The following is a 17,754-nucleotide window of genomic DNA, read 5'->3' on the forward strand; positions in this document are numbered from 1 at the left end:
AGATTATGCTTTCATAAAACACCTATGATGTGTTTAAAACACAACACAGTGTTCGAATGTTCAATGGTCAAACTGTCCAACAGTATAAAAAGTAAAATGAACTCCACCACCAGCTACAATATTAAAATGTTGCATGTTTTGACGAATTAGGAATAATAATCCGATAACGTTAACAATGTGACATGAGTCCTCTCTGCTGCATAATGAGCAATTTGACCTTTCACAGTAATACTTATGTACTTTTACTTACTCAAGTTAATTATGATGCTATTGCTGTTACAATTATAATTTGTTCACATGTCCCAACTGTTATATCATGGTACCGTTAGGGGCACTCAACTGGTTTTACACATGAAGGTCTATATATTGTCATGGAGAGTACTGCATGTGTTAACAGTTGTATAAGTTGTATAAAGTATAACACAGTAACCCTGATGTCGTCGTGTTTATCCTAAAGCTGGAGACTTGATATATTTGACAGAAGACATGCATTTTAAACTGGGGATGTGAAGTCTGAAAGACTCTTTTGAAGTACATTATGGGGAATTATATGCGTCTTGCAAGGCTCCAAACTTTATGGGAGAGCAATTCTAAATCACATGAATGCTCCTTTAAATCATAGCTACAATACTTCCCAAAAATGTTAAAAACAAAACAAAGGTTTGACTGACAGGTATGGTGTCAATATACTATCATTTGTGGACCTCTGTCTCCACCGTGCGGTTGACGTTGGAATCACGTGCATGTTGAGTCCTGATCGATATCCAACAACAACAATACAAACCAATTCATTTAAGTTATGTCTTTGGAGCGGTGAACGACTAACTGGTAGAAATACACATTTACAATGTTCCTGTTGTATCACCAGTCTGGCCTCACTACGCAGTTTTCGACGTTGTGAATGTGGATTCCACGTTCATACGTACACATTTAGATCAGCTTATCACGCAGACAACATGTTGAAATTGATTACAGTTTATTCATTTTTGAAAATCTGACAAAAAAAGGTGACCGAGCATCGCAGGTCTGCTCTGTATTTTAAAATCCCCTTCAAAACTGACGGCGACGCCACCTTTTAACTCTTGTTTTCGGAGTACAAAAACATGACGCCGACTGTTATCAGGAAGAGCCGCTAAAAGACGGATGCCCCGTACAGCCAATGGGATAGCAAACACTCCACGCTAAGCCCGCCTTCATTTGAAACTGACCAATCGCCGCCACGGACGGAAACTTCCGGCACGGTAGACGGAGCCTTGTCCATTGTACGATCCGTTTCCCGAAAGAGTGCCGCGATTGTTGAGCTGCAGTCTGATAAATCTGTGGTTTCTTTTTTTTTTTTAAGTTGTACAGTTTGCTGTAGCCGGTTGTCGCGTTTGACCTCGGAATATGTTGGGATATGTGAATTTTAGGGAGAAGTAGCGGGTTGCTTACGGGTTGAACCGCGGTGACGCTGGGCTCACCATAGGAATTTGTTCGTTAGCGGCACACAGCTCAGCCACCTTGCGGTCCGAGTTAGCACTCGAGCTAGCTGGACGTTAATCACCGCTGTGGTGTGGATCTAACGGGGGGGGATCTGTAGGGGGAATATGTATTTAATTAGAAGGCATCGCTTTTAAAATCAAGTCACCAGTGTCTAAAACAAACAAGGGGACGGTTAGCTCGGCGAACTAGCCACTCTGCTAAGTGGCTAGTTAGCTATTAGCTAACGCTACCTGATTGTCTTTCACAAAAGGGCACAACAACAGATTTGGTAGCTGGACACAAGCTGTTATTTACTGGGGGGGGTTATTTTATTTCTTTGCACTACAACAGTACAGAATGAATGGATTTAGCACCGAAGAAGAGGGCCACGATGGACCGCAGCCGCTGCCGTTCTACGGACAGAGCTGCTGTCTGATCGAGGACGGGGAGCGCTGCGGCCGGTCTGCTGGAAACGCCTCCTTCAGCAAGAGGATCCAGAAGAGCATCTCACAGAAGAAGCTCAAGCTCGACATCGACAAAACCGTAAGTGGAATTTGTTGTGACCGCGTTATTCTGTTTTGAAACTTTTAAATTAGCGTGCGTGAGTGAGTGTATGTAGCTAGGTGCCAGACGATAGCTCAAAGTTAGCTATAGCTGTCAGCTGTCAGCTAATGCTAATTAGCCGGTCAGCGTCGAAAAAAAATAAACAAAAGATCACAATCGTATATGTCCTTTTTATGCTGGAAGTGGCGACGTGATTGTGGTATTGTCTATATAGCTAAATATATTGTGACTCCGTCTAAATGTCAGGCTAACGTTAGCTTCGCTAGCTACCTGGACTACGTGCAGGGCAGCAGACTCGCAGCTCATTGTAATAGTTTTCCTCTAAACACGCCTCCCCTGCTCTTCATAAAATGGCTGTTGCCAGGGAAGCCAGCTGTGTTGTTTAACCTCAGTCCCGTCAAAGTAACCCGGACTCATTTCAAAGGGGCACAAACCAACCAGTGTTGGTAAAAAAAAAAACTACCACGACATGCGCACACTTTAGCTGCAAGTTTCACTTAAAGCCACATTGGACCTCGTCGTGGCAAGTTCGCTTCTGTCTGTAGTTTTGCTATCTTTTTTTTTTTTCCACTGATTTCCTATTGCATGTTGTATCTTTTTTAAACGACAAAAACGCACATTACGGACTACCAAACGTCAACACGTGTGTTATTGGCCCGAACACAGTGACAGAGAAACCTGCAAAGACACATAACCAAAAGCTGGATCGTCGAACCAGAGCCTCCGGGGCCTCCACGCCCCGGGGGGTCTCATTCACAAAACAGTGTGTAGGATCCACACTAACGTGCGTGCACGTAGACCCAAAACAATATTCAGATTTATAAAAACCTTCCATACGCCGGCCAGTGAGCTATTTCCCCATATTTTTTTTTTCTTTTATAAATCCCAAATGTACACGTGCACGCCCACATTCAACCATAAACGGTCAATGCAAAGCACCTGCATAGAGCCACTGGGCCGCACTGCGTTCACTCCCAAATGTTTCCGTTGAGCAGTCCTAACTGTGTCAGAGTCTCACCGTAGTATTTAGATGTTTACAGCAATCACGACTGATTGCGACAATCTGTGAATATATATAGGCTTTGATAGGTGAACACAATTTATTGACTTATGTTTTCTTGATGATTGGGACTGATAATGATGATTATGGAGTGATTGTGCGAGAGCGGTCACTGGCTTTTATTTTCAAACACTTTTGCTAATTTACACAATCCTTATGTGCAGGTGGAGACGATTTGCCAGGTGAGATGACTGGAGAAGGTGTGTGACAGTCACGATGGTGACTCCTCTGCTCCAGTGAGCTCTGATACTCGCATCGGATAGCTGTTTACAGTTTGTCTGTGTACAGTATGCTGTTTGTCACTATGGAATAAAACCATAAATTAATAAATGAAGTCATGTTCACACACAAAAAAAAAAAAAGAAATATGGAAACTAACTACAATTGAAATGTGCTCACTAGCACAAATAACACCGCTGGTTTGACTGTTTATGAAAAAGAGAATATGTAAGTGTGCTATGAAGAGAAATTTAAACGTGCGAGAGGCGTCGTTATTTGTGTAATGGTGCCTCTCGCATGTGATTTCAACAATCTGGCTTCAATTCACCACCTCACCATCTGCGTCGCCAGTCTCCCCCCCGTGTCTCAACGTGTTCGTACGCATGGCTCACAGTGTCCGCACATTCTCCCGGCAACTTTTTTTGTTATAGATCACGACGTTTGCGTAGGAAAGATATCCCTCACAGTGTCCTAGAGACTTCAAATGTCTTGTTTTGTTTGGCCGTACAGATCTACAGCGATGTGAGGAGAAACTGCACCCGTCCAATGTGTTTTTTATTGTAATGTTCCAAATGATTCTTTGATATTTTCCGTTAGCTGACTAATCCGTGCATCAGCGATGCAACGTACACTGAGATTTTGGGGTCACTCGTGTTTGTTTAATCTTAATTGAGTCTATGAAGGCCGCGTGTTACAGCGTGTATCGCACAAACCTGTTTCCAATGTCGTCTTCAGGTGGACCTTTTGGACGAATAAACGCTTCTCGGCAGGAAAATGCGTTCAGAACGACACAATGGACGCACCAAAAATAGACTTGCGTTTGAAAATCGGTCGGTAGGGACGTCCAGCTCAACGGGGGCCCCGGGGGCCCTTTAGCACGCAGCGGTGTCGGCTACACATGCGGGGATGTCTAATGAATGTTGTTGTTTCTGCTGCTTTTGTATAATTCTACCCAGGATCTGCTTTTTAAGATTCCTAGAAAATGACTTTGTGCCTAAACTAGTATAACCAGAGGAAGAGGCTCCGTGTGTTCTTTTGTTTGTCCGGATGTTTTTACAGGCATGGCGGGATTCATGTCACAAACCGCGTGTTGTGGCCCCGAGGAATCAAAGCACGTTTACAGGGGCCAGGATTGATGTTGCATTTTCAGCTGAGGCAGCACATAACGCATCAAAGCAAGCTTCTGTTGTTCAATAATTGGCATTACAACCAACCAAATCATCAAACACGGTCGAGTACAGAGTTCTTGTGTGCGTCTTTGATTAGTTACTTCCTGTTTTCAGCCACAGCTTTGCCGCTGTCGTACTAGTTCATCTTGGCAAAGCTCCTGCACGGCTGCCTGTGATGAGACGACATGAAACGCTGCTGTTTGAATCTCAGTTTGGTTTAAAATGTGTTTGATTTAAAGTCTTAAAATATCTCAGAGGTGGGTATTAAGTATCGTTTTGATATCGGGACAGAAACACAGGTGTCACATTGAGATAATGATGAATTTGACTGCTAGTCACGCCGATGCTGTGTGTGTGGCTGCCAAATTACAAAGAGTTTTGGTACGTGGCAGACTACTCCTTTTCACTACTCACTATTGTCGTTGTAGGTGAGACACCTCTATATCTGCGACTTCCATAAGAACTTCATCCAGAGCGTCCGCAACAAGAGGAAGAGGAAGACCAGCGACGACGGAGGAGAGTCCCCGGAGCACGACGTGGAGGTGCCTGAGGTAACGTGGGCTCAGATGTTACTCTCAACACAGACGTCAGCTACAAGTTCAGTAGAGAAAGGGGAACCTTAAAAACACCCCAAGGGATGGTGGACTTGTCCTGCTTGCTGAACCACCGTTACTCTTTTTAAGAAACATTATTTTCATCCTGTACTCAGTCGTGCTTTTGCAGTGTTTATAGCCGCGATGACCCAATTTCTCCACGGAGACCATTAAAGATTCATCTCCTTAGAAAAAAGAGGAAGAAGTAAAATCATGGAAAATGTGTCCGAGATGGAGGCGTCACGAAGCGTCAGCGCGCCTCCATCATTCGCTGACCGGCCGCGTCCCGCTCTCTGCTGTGCTTTCAGGTCGACCTCTTCCAGCTGCAGGTGAACACGCTGAGACGCTACAAGCGACACTACAAGCTGCAGACCAGGCCCGGACTCAACAAGGCTCAGCTGGCAGAGGTAAAGGCACACATACACACACACACACCTCCATGCGCTACGACTCCTCCACAGCTTCATTAACTATGACACTCTCATGGTGTGTTCGATCGAATCTTTAAAATAATGTCGTTTTTGGCGAGAAACTCCTTTAATAAGTTCTTTGGTCGCCGACAGCCCTAATTCATCTTATCTTGGTGCACAAAATATGCTTCTAGTCAGCATCAGTTCTGAGAAGAAACCTTTTAAATGGCACCCGGGGAGGAAGCTGGTCTTCCTTTGGAATCATCAGGTTCATATTGTGTACCGTTGAAGGCCGCTGAGCCGCCCTCGTTAGGCTTCTTTCTTCTCCACGTCACTCGTTTGCTGTGATGTGCGTAGTGTGGCGGCTCCTCTCCCACAGTAATTGGTCACGGAGAGAGATTGTTAGACCAATTTGCCGAATCGACAGGTGGGATTGGTGCAGCTGGCTCGGCCCTCCTGTGTGTAGCGCTCTCCGTCGTATGTGACTCGATAGTGGGAATGAATGAATGAATGAATGAATGAATGAATGAATGAGGGCTTTTAGTCGGGTTAGGCCCTCCTATTAATGAGCCTCCCACACCATTAATAAAGCAGCCGTCACAGCTGTCCCCCGATCACAGGAACCAGCCAGAGGATGTTTGTTTTCTTCTCTTTGAGGCAAACATCCGGTAATAAGTCTGCATTAAAAGTCTCCCTCTGGAAAATATTCACTTTCTTTTAGCATCTTCACAGATTTCAGCAGTTCTCAGTTGAATATATTGGTGATAAATCCAGCATAGGACATTTATTAGCTGGTGTTTTGCACGAGATTTTCCCTCCGTGGTGTGAACGTTTGATAAGTGTCCGGTGGATGAGACAGAGGAACGCTGTCAATGCTTTTTACGGGAGGAGTTGTAGTTTTATGCAATCTTCCAACAGAGGAAAGCAACTCGTTTCACAGAAAAGGTATTCTAGCAGAGATCACATGTAGGGCTGGGTATCGTTTAAACACTCATGATACCAGAACCCTAAAGTGACGCCATGTGACTGGAAGAATTCAGTTGTGTAAAATGCCGACACCGCCGTATTTATGTTTTATCAGACGCCACAGTCTCTGTCCTGGACTTCGCTACTCGCAGTAAATGGCTTTTTTTTCTAGATCTGGGTACAAAAAGGATGAAATGCAGGTTTGTTGTTTGACTGGAGACGCTTCGATACCTTTAAAAGTTACGCTGTATCTTGCACAGCGTTCGTAGCTAAACGAACGCACTGTAATTCGTAAACATCCCACGAAGGCAAATCGTCTGTAATCCACGTATTAACCAGGAAGTGTAAAGAGAGCAGAGAGTCACACAGGGCGGGCGATAAAACGTAACTTCACTGCAACACAAATATCTCTTCCTAAAGTCCAACTCAGTAGCTTTGTTGCCAAAACCTAAACTAAATGGTTTCCTGTGAAGACGGGAGTTTATTTAGAAACGAGTGGAAATGGACACGTGTCGCTCGGTAAAATGAGGAAAAGCTTTCCACCGTACGGGAAGCAGGAGCCTGAAGACCAGACAGTTCATGAGAATACATTCTACGTAGATGAACGTTTGAACCTCTTGTTGTTCTCCTTCCTCTGCAGACCGTGAGTCGTCACTTCAGGAATATTCCGGTGAACGAGAAGGAGACGCTGAGCTACTTTATTTACATGGTGAAGAGCAGCAAGAGCCGCTTGGACCAGAAAGGCGATGGCGGCGGCGGCGGCGGCGGCAACAAACCGCTGGACTAAACTCCGCAGCAACCGCAGCAGCAGCAGCAGCAGCTACAACGAAAATCAACTAATTCACAACTTTCCGCAAAAAAAAAAACCCACCTGGACACCACTAACAGCAGCATCAACAACCCAAGAGCAGCTCCTCCTGCAGCCCACTCCTCTGTAAGACCAGAACACAAGCTCTCGTTGTCCTCAGAGGACGCTCAACGCAGACGGAGGAGGATTCCGGGTGGGATGAGTCATCTTTTGTTTCCCCGCTCAGCTTGCCCTTCCTCGCATGTCGTCACAATGGTCACCTCCTCTTCTCCGGCAAAAGCCGGGTCTCTAAAGACCGCGGAGGACCGGGACTCTCTCTCCGCGGGGGGGGCTTCACGTCGTCATGCTGTAGTGTAAACTGTCAATGTGTACAAAAAGAACGGCGTGGGATCGTTCGTAAGTTGGTTGAATGCAATGTACGATATATATATATATATATATCTATATATAGATATATATATCTATATATCTATATATAGATATATATATCTATATATAGCTGCCTTAAGAGTGAAATCGATCGTCTGGGTAATCGGGAGTGTTTGTCTGTCGACGCGTCCGCAGAGAGGAACGCTTGTGCCAAACAGAAAAGCTTGGGATTGAATGATGAAGAGTGGGGATCTTCTTCTTCTTCTTCTTCTTTGTGAATGAATGAGTTGTTGGAAAGGGGGGCGCTGCCTTCACTGACGTTATACGTTCAGAATATCAGGGCTCCAGGTCAGTTTAAATGGCACCGAATTCACACGAAAGAAAAACTCAATAATGTTTAAAACAAATACAAGCTGATCTCAGTCCTGATGTTTAATCTCTTTCCTCCGTGGTGCGTTCGAAGACCGATGGTGGTGAATGATGTAGCGTCCGGCTACGCCCCGCTCTGCTGTGTGAATGTTTGAACACACACACATTACTTCTCTCTCTGCAGGTTTCAGAAGCTACGTTATTATTTTTTCTCCTTCGCTTTAGTTCAGCCTTAAGTTGTCTGTGTGAAAATATGAATTTAGGTTTCGCCATCTTTTTTTTTTTACCACCTGAAGGGGAGAGAGAGAGAGAGAGAGAGAGTGTGTGTGTGTGTGCGTGTGTGTGTGTGTGATTATTAGCATCATTTTAATATTTAAGAGCTGTTTCTAGTGGACAAACGGCTCAAGTCTTGATTTTCTTCACATGGATGTTTCAAGAAGCTGTAAAGCGGAAACAGAAGTTTTTTTTTTTTTAATCTTTTGAGGAATTTAAATAAACAAAAATGGATGCCTTTCCTCCATATCTGCCTGCAGAAACGATGTCATCACAAGGAAGTTGGCTGATGAGTTCTTTAAAAAAAAATGTGTTTTTACATTTTTATGCCCCTAAAGTAGTTCTCGACCATCTCGACTTCTTCTATATTTGTACGTTAACATTGACGCGCTCTGACTCTGCACTTTGGCGATTATTGTCTTAACGATTGAGTGTTCAAGTAACCGATCTGTTTAGTTAGTGAAATGAATGAGAAAGCAGAATTGGGGGAAGAAAATGTGTTTTTTTTGTTGGATTGGGTCTTGTGTGTTTCCATGATTTTTAAGCCCTGATGGGAAAGTAGCACTTTGGCCATTAGCCAATCAACATAAAGCATTTAAGATGACACCAACACGTTTATTTCACTTCTTAAAGCACTGCTGGAACCTCCAGGCAATGAACAACTCGCAGCTCATCAACTCATATTAAAATGTTTTTTCTTCATTGTGGTGACGACATAGTTTGAGCTTTTTCTTTCTGCATCGTATTTAAGTTTGTCCACCGGTCTGAGTTCTCTACTTTCACCGGGGTTCTCTCTCTTGTTGGCTTATTTTTAAGTGTCTCTTATATTTTCAGTTTTGCTTGTAGGTTTGTTAGTGTCATGTAGATAACACCCGACTTTATTAACATATAGGCCACGCCACATTAACGTAATTGATGTATTAGAAGAAAAAAAAAAACATATTTAAATATGGCTGCTTATTGCTCCTGATGATGATAATAAATGTATTGTACAGAAAGAAGCAACTGTCTCGTCTTTGTTCTTTCACAGAATGCTGATTTTACACTTTATATATATATATATATATATATATATATATATATATATATATATATGAACACTTGAATTAAACAAATGAAGGAGAATGCAGCCAGGTCGGATGGAGTTTCATCTTGCTCGTGTTGTTTCAGGAGCAGCCGCCGGCCGCTAGGTGTCGCTGTAGTTCCTCAGTAATTGGAGGGCAGCAGTGCAGAGAGGCGGGTTTTAAAAACACGTTTACAGGAAAAATAAGTCGACATAAAAACATCGTGTAAGATGCTCCTTTATCACAGCCGAGAAAACTCTTTTTGAGCCAAATGTATTTTTTAAAGAGACCTCATTACTAACTAAATAACTTCAGTGCGGTGGAGTCTTTCAGATAGCAGTTATAGATTTATCCTGTCGAATACTATGTTGCACACATGACGAGATAATGTATTATTTAAGATTGTATTTATTTCATATGTAGAACATTGTTTTATTCTGACTTCTGAACAAGTTGTATGTTCTGAATCGTAGGCCAGGTGAATTGATCTATAACAGTCCTGACTTCCTGTTGATATTCTACTTTATATCAGAAATGTGTGAAGAAAGTTAGACATTTAAAGTGTCTTCTCAGAATTCTATATAAAGTGAGGAAACGACCGGTGTTCTGGGATTAAGTTCAAAAAGGAAAGAAATCTTGGAATTAAATTAGAATGAACACCTAAATTAAAAGATGGATCATTAGTTAAGTTATTTGTAAATTAGGTGGTATTCTTGCTTCATCTCTTTCTGGTGATTTTATTTTTTTTTCCATTGATTATAACTCTTACTTGCCCCAAAAACCGGTAAAAGAAAAAGACAATAAGGTGAATAATGTGTTTTTGATAAAACATTGAATCGTTATAAATGAGAAAGGAAAAAAAAAACAACTTCACTCGAGCTGGAGTGACTTAAAATAATTCATTTATTTACGGAACTTAATATAACTTCACATCCAATGTACATTTCCATCAGCATTTCGCACAGAAGTAAACCTTTATTTCCTTTGAATCGTAGTGTTTAACATGTCGGAGTGAAAGCTGTGCGTTTACGGAACATTCGGTGTCTCGGAACGGACAGTGACATTAATTTTGAGGTAGATTCAGTAAATTCAATCATTTTCTACAAAGAAACTTCAACAACAGCCGCTATAGTTAACAGTCAGGACTCCATTTGAGTTTTTGCGTTACATATCTGACCGGGAATACTGGATTAATAATAGTTTAAATATTCTGACTGCACCAAATTCAGCGGGATGAAACAGTGTCGAAAAACAGAAAAGGTTTCCCCTCAAAAATGTGTTTCATCTGGACTCAGCTTCCCAATATGGACAGGAATTATATAGATTGTTTGTTGTATTTTATTTAATTTCATTTCCATGACATCACATTACAAAGAGGTCTATCTGGGTTTTCATTGATTTAATTCATAAATATTTAAAATGAATACATCACTTTTAGATTTCTTACCATGTCATGCAGTTCCTCATCTGACGTCTGGTTTGTATTTGTTTCCAGCTAAAAATTAAGAAACTGCAGGCCATACTTGGCAATAAAATAATGATATATATATATATATATATATATATATATATATCAGAATTTATGCTAAAAACACTTAAATAATTTCATTTCCAAGTGGTGCTAAACCAACTGACAACATGCTGGCAACACATGGAAAACATGTTAAGTGTGCCAGAACAGTTTTAATAAAGTTATAATTAAAATTAAAGTATTATAAGATATGTGTGTGTCACATGCTTTTCTGATTGGACAACAATCTATTATTATCCTGTTTCTGGTAACTCACTCTGAGAAATCTATGTTTTAAATATTGTGCTGTGCAGCTCGTGTGACTGATTTGTCATAAATTACAAAGAAAATAAAAAATAAAATCCCAAACAAAGAATAAAATAAATATCATGTTTGCACTTCTGCAACGGACACATACTGTGCATTTACACCACATGACATTTGTTATAATGTATTTATTTTCTGCTCCAGCGCCATCAGACGTGGAAAACATCACCACACGACGCCAGATAAAAACACATTTTTAGGGGAGACAGATGTTTCTTTTCATTTTTTTTTTGACACCGTGGCCACATCTGGTCTACAGCACTGGAAGGGTGGAAACATCAAAAAGCAGAAATACCACAAATATCATACAGTCAGGTGTGTAGGTGTGTGTGTGTGTGTGTGTGTGTGTGTGTGTGTGTGTGTGTGTGTGTGTGTGTGTGTGTGTGTGTGTGTGTGTGTGTGTGTGTGTGTGTGTGTGTGTGTGTGTCGAGTTAGAAACTGCAGGAGGGAAGAAGATCAACAAATTGTCCATCGTGTTGTTTTCCTCCGCCGCTCACCTTGTTTGCATGTTGTCCTCTGATTCTCTCTCCTTTTGCGCATCATTGCACGTGCACAGCGGTGTGTTTGGGTTCAGTCAGTGAGTGGTTGTTGTTTTTTTCTTTACAATTTCAAGCCAGAGTCTGAGGAGGTTTTTTCTCAGAGGAGGAGGAAGAGGAGGAAGAGGGTCACTGGTTGAGCTCCAGAGCCCAGACCTGCTGCGGCCACCCGGTCCGGCCCTTCACCTTCTTCTCGGCTCCTAATGACTCCTGCAGGCCGTCAGTCTGTTACACCGAGAAACACCACATGATCATCAGCAGGGGAGGCTCACACACAGGGACCCCGGTTTGATCAGTTCTTAGAATATTGCATTTCGTGCTGACTTATTCATATCATACGTTTACGCTCCTCTGAGAGTCTGATCTGGAAAGACTCTACAAAACTATGGCACATGCTGTTTTTCGTCACAATGTAATGATTTGGGGGCCCTTCGTGACGCAATCAGGGTCATGACATCACATGCAGGCATTCATTACATCTTGATCAAACCATGAGACTAAATCCCAAAGGATTCAACAAATATGTAAAAAGACTACCCTCTACCTCACATGACATAATAATTTTAAATAATGATGCGAAATTTAAAATGAATAAGGCTAATCGGAAATGTAGTTTTATAAACATCCATATTAGTCGTTTATTATAGCAAACACAAGCGTTATCCACCTACACACATTGTGAAGATGTTTCTTTAAAGCGTTAAATATATTATGAGGATATATAAGTCGTCATATTGTGATCTGGAGCAATAAATATTTCGTAATGTAGCAGTAATATTTGTACTATAATATTACAGTCAAAATGTGACGGAGTGATCTCAGTGTGCATGAAGATAAAACGTTTCTTATTTTAAGAAGCTGAAGTTTTGACTGTTTGAGGCACAAATCCATGAGTAGCCTCCAGTAGACATGCTTTGTTATTATGGGTCAGAGATATTTAAAAGAATACCATTAAATATGAAAGGATTCATTTTATACCACATATTAAGGATCTATTGGCTAAGAATACAATTAAATAATATTTCAGTTGTAAATTATTATATAACTCAGATCATAAGCAGACTGAGAAAAGTAAAACTGTAAATCTTAAAAACATGTTTCATATTTAGGTTTTGTTGTTCAGCGCGTATCGTTAAATTCCACCTTAAAATATTATGTTTCCATTAGGAACCAGTCATCCAGCTATTTTTCTTACAATGACTAAGACAGTCTAACTAACTACTGAACTGTTTCGGTTTGCAGTCATTTTGATCCACAAGAAGGTTTTGCAGGCTTCTACTTACCGGCTCCCGTTTCCTTTTCATATCCCGGTTTTCAAATTTCTTAATTTCGGCCTTAAAGCCCTCCGTCTCCCCGGTGTCTTTGGCCAGGACGTCCATCAGGTAGGCGATGTAACTGGTCGCCAGGCGTAAAGTTTTAATTTTAGACAGTTTCGTGTCGGCCGGGACGTTGGGGATACACTCCCTGAGCTCGGCGAAAGCTGTGTTGATGCTCTCCGTCCGCCGGCGCTCCTTCTTCGGCCCAGACGTCCTCCTCTTCCCCATCCCTGCTTGGAGCCCCTCCAGACGGGCGTCGTGCGTCTCTCCCGGCGCTCCGTGCTCCGCGGCCGGGTACGGCGCCTGAATCTGGAAGTCCGGGGGCACCTCACCGTGGTTCACCACCCAGCTCTGGAAGTACGGCGCATCCTGGTGACACCGCTGGACAAACGGGAAGGGTTCGTGCATCAGGTGGTGGTGATGCTGGTAGCCCCCGATGAGGTTCATGTCGAGCGGGATGAAAAATGTGCTCGTTGCGGTGTTTTCCTTCGCCCTCGGTCTCTCTCCGGTACTGCCCCAAAACGGTCTCTTCTCGGGGATCGGTAGCCAACAGAACTCATTCAATACATAAATATGTATTCCCTTAAATGCATTAATGAGTCAAACCAAACGTAGCCACCAACTTGTACATCGTCGTCATTCTGAAAGCGACTATAGCCGAGGCGAAAGAGGCCGAGAAAAAAGGTTTATAATTCCAGAGGACAAATCTTGGCGATGTATTGTGCTGGGCTCCACTTTGTCTTTCTTTCTTGCGATGGTTTCCCGAAGAGGCTGTTGCTCTGATTTGTCCAAGAAATTTGACCCGGGTGTAGGTGTGAGGCCCCCAGGTTTATATGATTTGGATGTGTGCGTGGAATGGAGGCAGCCAATAGAGGAAAGCGCCCAGGATGGGAGGAGAGTCTAGAGACGTTTGCAATAACATGCGCCATGGTGCCATAATCTCACGGCAATGCTCAAGCAGCAAATATCTGCTTGTTGTTGGAGTTGGTCTCTGGCTACACAGACGTGCACATATGATGGGGGGAAAAGTGGTTTAACTGTCTTCAAGTTTTGGAGAGAGTAAAAGGAGTTTGTTGTCAGTTCGAGTGGTTGGAGAGGTTTTACGCACATAATTTACGCACCCTATGTTTGGCTAAGCATGTTTATTGGGTGTGATTTTGGTCATTCAGTGGTGAAAATAATTCCTTTGTGTTCTTTTATTTGTCAACTCGTGGTCGATCGTGCAGGGAATTGAATACAGCAGGGAATGTGGAATTCCGTTTGATTTTGTAGTTGCGCACATACAAATAAAAGAGAAAAAGGCCTCCAACTCTGCATTTTGAATTCACAGACTTGACAAATTATCTTATACTGAGATATCCCGCCTTTAGAAACTAAGATTTTCGATTGATTATTTTTTAATTGGATAACACGAATTCATTGTCGAGGAATGAACAGATAATGGCAATATTTTCTTCGCATTAAAATTATGACAACGTATCTAATAAATTATCCGTCCAATGCCTCTTCAGTGTACTGCTTCATGCCATACATTTACTCTCAACCTTTTGTTATTATTTGTGTCTTTCTGTTCCAGCTCCTTCAGCCGTATTTTTAAATATTTAATATTTTCCTAAACGCGTAATGGCTGTTTTGTGCGTAATTTGGCTGCATTTCGACAGTATAATTGTCTCATTTTCCAGCGATAACATGAGGTGTATGTCAGAGCGCTCTGGGAAGTGTAAATGAAACAGTTTGATGAGGTATTTGGTACTTTTTCTTTGGACAGCCACAGTCTGCCGGCCTGTTGTCATCATACCTCAGCAATAGCGGCTTTATCTCCGCATTAATTCCCCACAGCTCCTTACACACTAAACACATCATCCTGTCTCCATCGACTAAAAAACATTATCCCATTACTTTACATGACCTTGGTGCTATTTGGAAACCATTTACGGGCCGCGTCTTATCTAAATACAGTCATAAATCAGGAGGTGTCACCGTGCAGCAGGGTTACATGTATTCCATAAAAGCTCTCCTGGCCTGCTCACTGTTTACATGCTGCACGGCAGTTTGCAGCATATTTCACCGTCCACCCGTGTTTCAATAAAGAGCCATCAGTCACAACGTTATGTCGCTTATTTTACACGGATGTACAGAATACTGCACGGAAACATTCAGATCATATCCCTAAATGCGCATATAGTACTTCACACGTTGTATTCTTTTATATTCTTAAAATATATCTACACTATTCCGATAGGTGCATATAGTCTTCATGGCCTCAGTAGATGAACTTATAATTGTTTTGATTCAATATTATCATATAAGTTTCAACCACTAACATATTAAAATAATTAATATCCCGCTATAATACCACATACTGTCTCTGATATGACCAGTATAATAAGTTCATAATTATCATGTTTATAATAAGTAATACGTTTGCTCGTTTTGAGACAGTGGAATTTAAGTTATTATATGTTGCTCAACTTTACACTGAAGGAAATATGGAACTTCTGACTCCCTGGAGTTATGGGCGCTTTTTTTTGCAGGTCAAAACGTGACTAATGTGACTAACTCATAAAATGCATTGCGGTAGTAAAATGCTGCTCTCACTTTTATGCATCATTAATTTAACACCATTCCCAAGAACCCTTATGTACACTGCGTGACTTTTACTTTTTATTTGCAAGTTTCAAAGTAAAGTGCTTCACAAGAGGAACAGACAGAACTGAAGACCGAAATGATTGCAACAATACAAAGAAAAGGAGCAGTACAGATGACCCCAATGAATCAAAAGTTAAAAGACACAGTTAAGGAAACACGTTTATAGGTTTTCCTCAAATTACTGAAAATCAGAATTTTGAATAATAAACAACAGAGGATCTGAAACTGTGTGGGCCACAGAGTATTTCTACAACACCCATGAATGGACGTGCTTTAATACCTTTGGGTTAATCGGACTTTAAAGTATTTGAAGTATTTGTCTGTATCTGGCCTGGTACCTAAACCCTCTGCAGCACCACAGCTGTATTTAAAAGCTTTCTCTTTTGGAACTCAGAACTCAGGTGTGCAAAATCATAATATAATCCAAACGCTTTTTAACGTGATTGCAACTTTTGAACTTTTGTTTTATATGTCGTGAGGGAGGACATGCATTATTATTATTTTTTTTTTATGCAAGCTGGTGTTGCTTATGAGCAGAATGAAGGCACATCCTCTTCTCCGTCCTGTTCACCGCTCCGCTGTCAGCATGAAAAACACCATGCAGCCTCCTGAAAGAAAACCTGACAGTGTTGATTAAGACGTCCACTACGCAGAGATGAAATACAACCCTGGTCATACTCCCATCCCCCTCTTTACTCTTTTTCTGTATCACTTTCTCCTCCACCTCTCCCTCCATTCTTCTTCTCGGTGCCTCACTCTCCACCGAACCTCTAACCAGAACCTTTCCTCTTCTTGATCTCTTCCTTCTCCTCTTTTCTCCCTTTACTTGCTATCGCAAGAGGTGCTGAAAGACCTGGGCAGCAGTAATAGTCTCTTCATATTTTGCTTTCAACCCCAATAGACTCCAGTCATCTCTCTCTCTCTCTCTCACTCTCTCCCCCCTCTCTCTCTCTCTCTCTCTCTCTCACTCTCTCCCCCCTCTCTCTCTCTCTCTCTCTCTCTCTCCCCTCTTGCTGCTTTGCCAGGGGAAACATCCAAAATAGGTCACAGGGAGCCATCTTGGCCGTGTTATGAATTCTCCTCATAATTGTTTGTGTCATCATGTAGATTTTTCAATAGACACTGCTTCCCCTCCTCTTCAGAGTGCTTACCCTCAACTCTACATGTCCAAACAAATATTCCCCCTGATTCAAAGCCGAGCACGGAAAACGCTGCGGAGCACGCTCGGCCCCGTTGTGTTTATGGCACAGGGCTCGTACAGTATATATATCCACCTCTGGCGTGCACCGACGCCGACACGCAAAGACAATTATGCCCACTGGGTACAATTAGACATGGCAGGTCCTCCTCATTCTGGGAAATGTGGGCAAACTGGGTAATGCCATGGCGGTCTGGGAGTCCCTCAGAGGCCGCAGTGCCTGCTGGGAGAAGAAACTCATCGTCCTCCTCAAGTAGAGGAAGACAAAGTACACAAGGTACTAAAATAATGACCATTTATATTCAATTCATACGCATCTTGCTCTATTCTGGTCACGGTCATTCTGAGGTCAGAGCTCCTCTCATCAGGAGAACAGAACATGGTTTTGGAGAAAATCAAATCAAAAATTGGGATAACAAGATCAAATCCTCCGAAAAGCGACTGCTGGTTATTCTCATTCGATTTTGATTTCAAGACGTTTCGAGGTACACCTCCCACATGCTCCGTTCACACAAATATCAACAACAACAGTCACATTCTCCTGTCGTGGTATCTACTGTATGCAAACACGGATTTGCTTTTATGATTTTAGGTATCTGTCTCTTTCTTTAGGATTTCTTTACGAAATAATCTGTTGCTTGTCCTCTGTGGATTATTCAGATTAACGGGAGATTGTTTCTGGAAAGAAATGTTGCTGAAGAGTGTTTTAAATGTCTCAATGCTCTGAGCACTCATTGATATACATTCAGGTAGATAAAGATACGACTAGAAATGAGTTCTTATTGTTACTTTGTATCTTACAAATGAAATAAGCTTCAGAATATTCTTTTCTCAGTTTGCCAGATGAATGTTTAAATGACGTCTTTGTCGTTTGTCATTATTTATTTTATTTT

General features: G+C 42.0%; 2 protein-coding genes across 3 annotated transcripts; one reads left to right on the forward strand and one right to left on the reverse strand.

Moving 5' to 3' along the window:
* Window positions 1-1,268: 1,268 nt before the first annotated feature.
* sap30l (sap30-like) lies at window positions 1,269-8,972 on the forward strand. 2 transcript variants are annotated; one of them, XM_079171277.1, is made up of 5 exons: window positions 1,269-2,004; window positions 3,250-3,267; window positions 4,902-5,024; window positions 5,375-5,473; window positions 7,083-8,972. In XM_079171277.1, the coding sequence occupies exons 1-5, from the start codon at window positions 1,819-1,821 to the stop codon at window positions 7,227-7,229; spliced, it is 573 nt and encodes a 190-aa protein (XP_079027403.1). In that variant the 5' UTR covers window positions 1,269-1,818; the 3' UTR covers window positions 7,230-8,972. The 2 variants fall into 2 exon arrangements, with proteins under 2 accessions (XP_079027403.1, XP_079027404.1); XM_079171278.1 differs by lacking the exon at window positions 3,250-3,267.
* A 2,783-nt stretch (window positions 8,973-11,755) lies between these two features.
* Window positions 11,756-13,479, reverse strand: LOC306704619 (heart- and neural crest derivatives-expressed protein 1-like). Its single transcript, XM_079171049.1, has 2 exons — window positions 12,982-13,479; window positions 11,756-11,923 (listed from the first exon to the last, which is right to left on the reverse strand). The coding sequence occupies exons 1-2, from the start codon at window positions 13,459-13,461 to the stop codon at window positions 11,828-11,830; spliced, it is 576 nt and encodes a 191-aa protein (XP_079027175.1). The 5' UTR covers window positions 13,462-13,479; the 3' UTR covers window positions 11,756-11,827.
* Between the last annotated feature and the right edge of the window lie 4,275 nt (window positions 13,480-17,754).

The sequence above is a fragment of the Pholis gunnellus genome, assembly GCF_910591455.1.
Source record: "Pholis gunnellus genome assembly, chromosome: 13".
Lineage (NCBI taxonomy): Eukaryota > Metazoa > Chordata > Actinopteri > Perciformes > Pholidae > Pholis > Pholis gunnellus.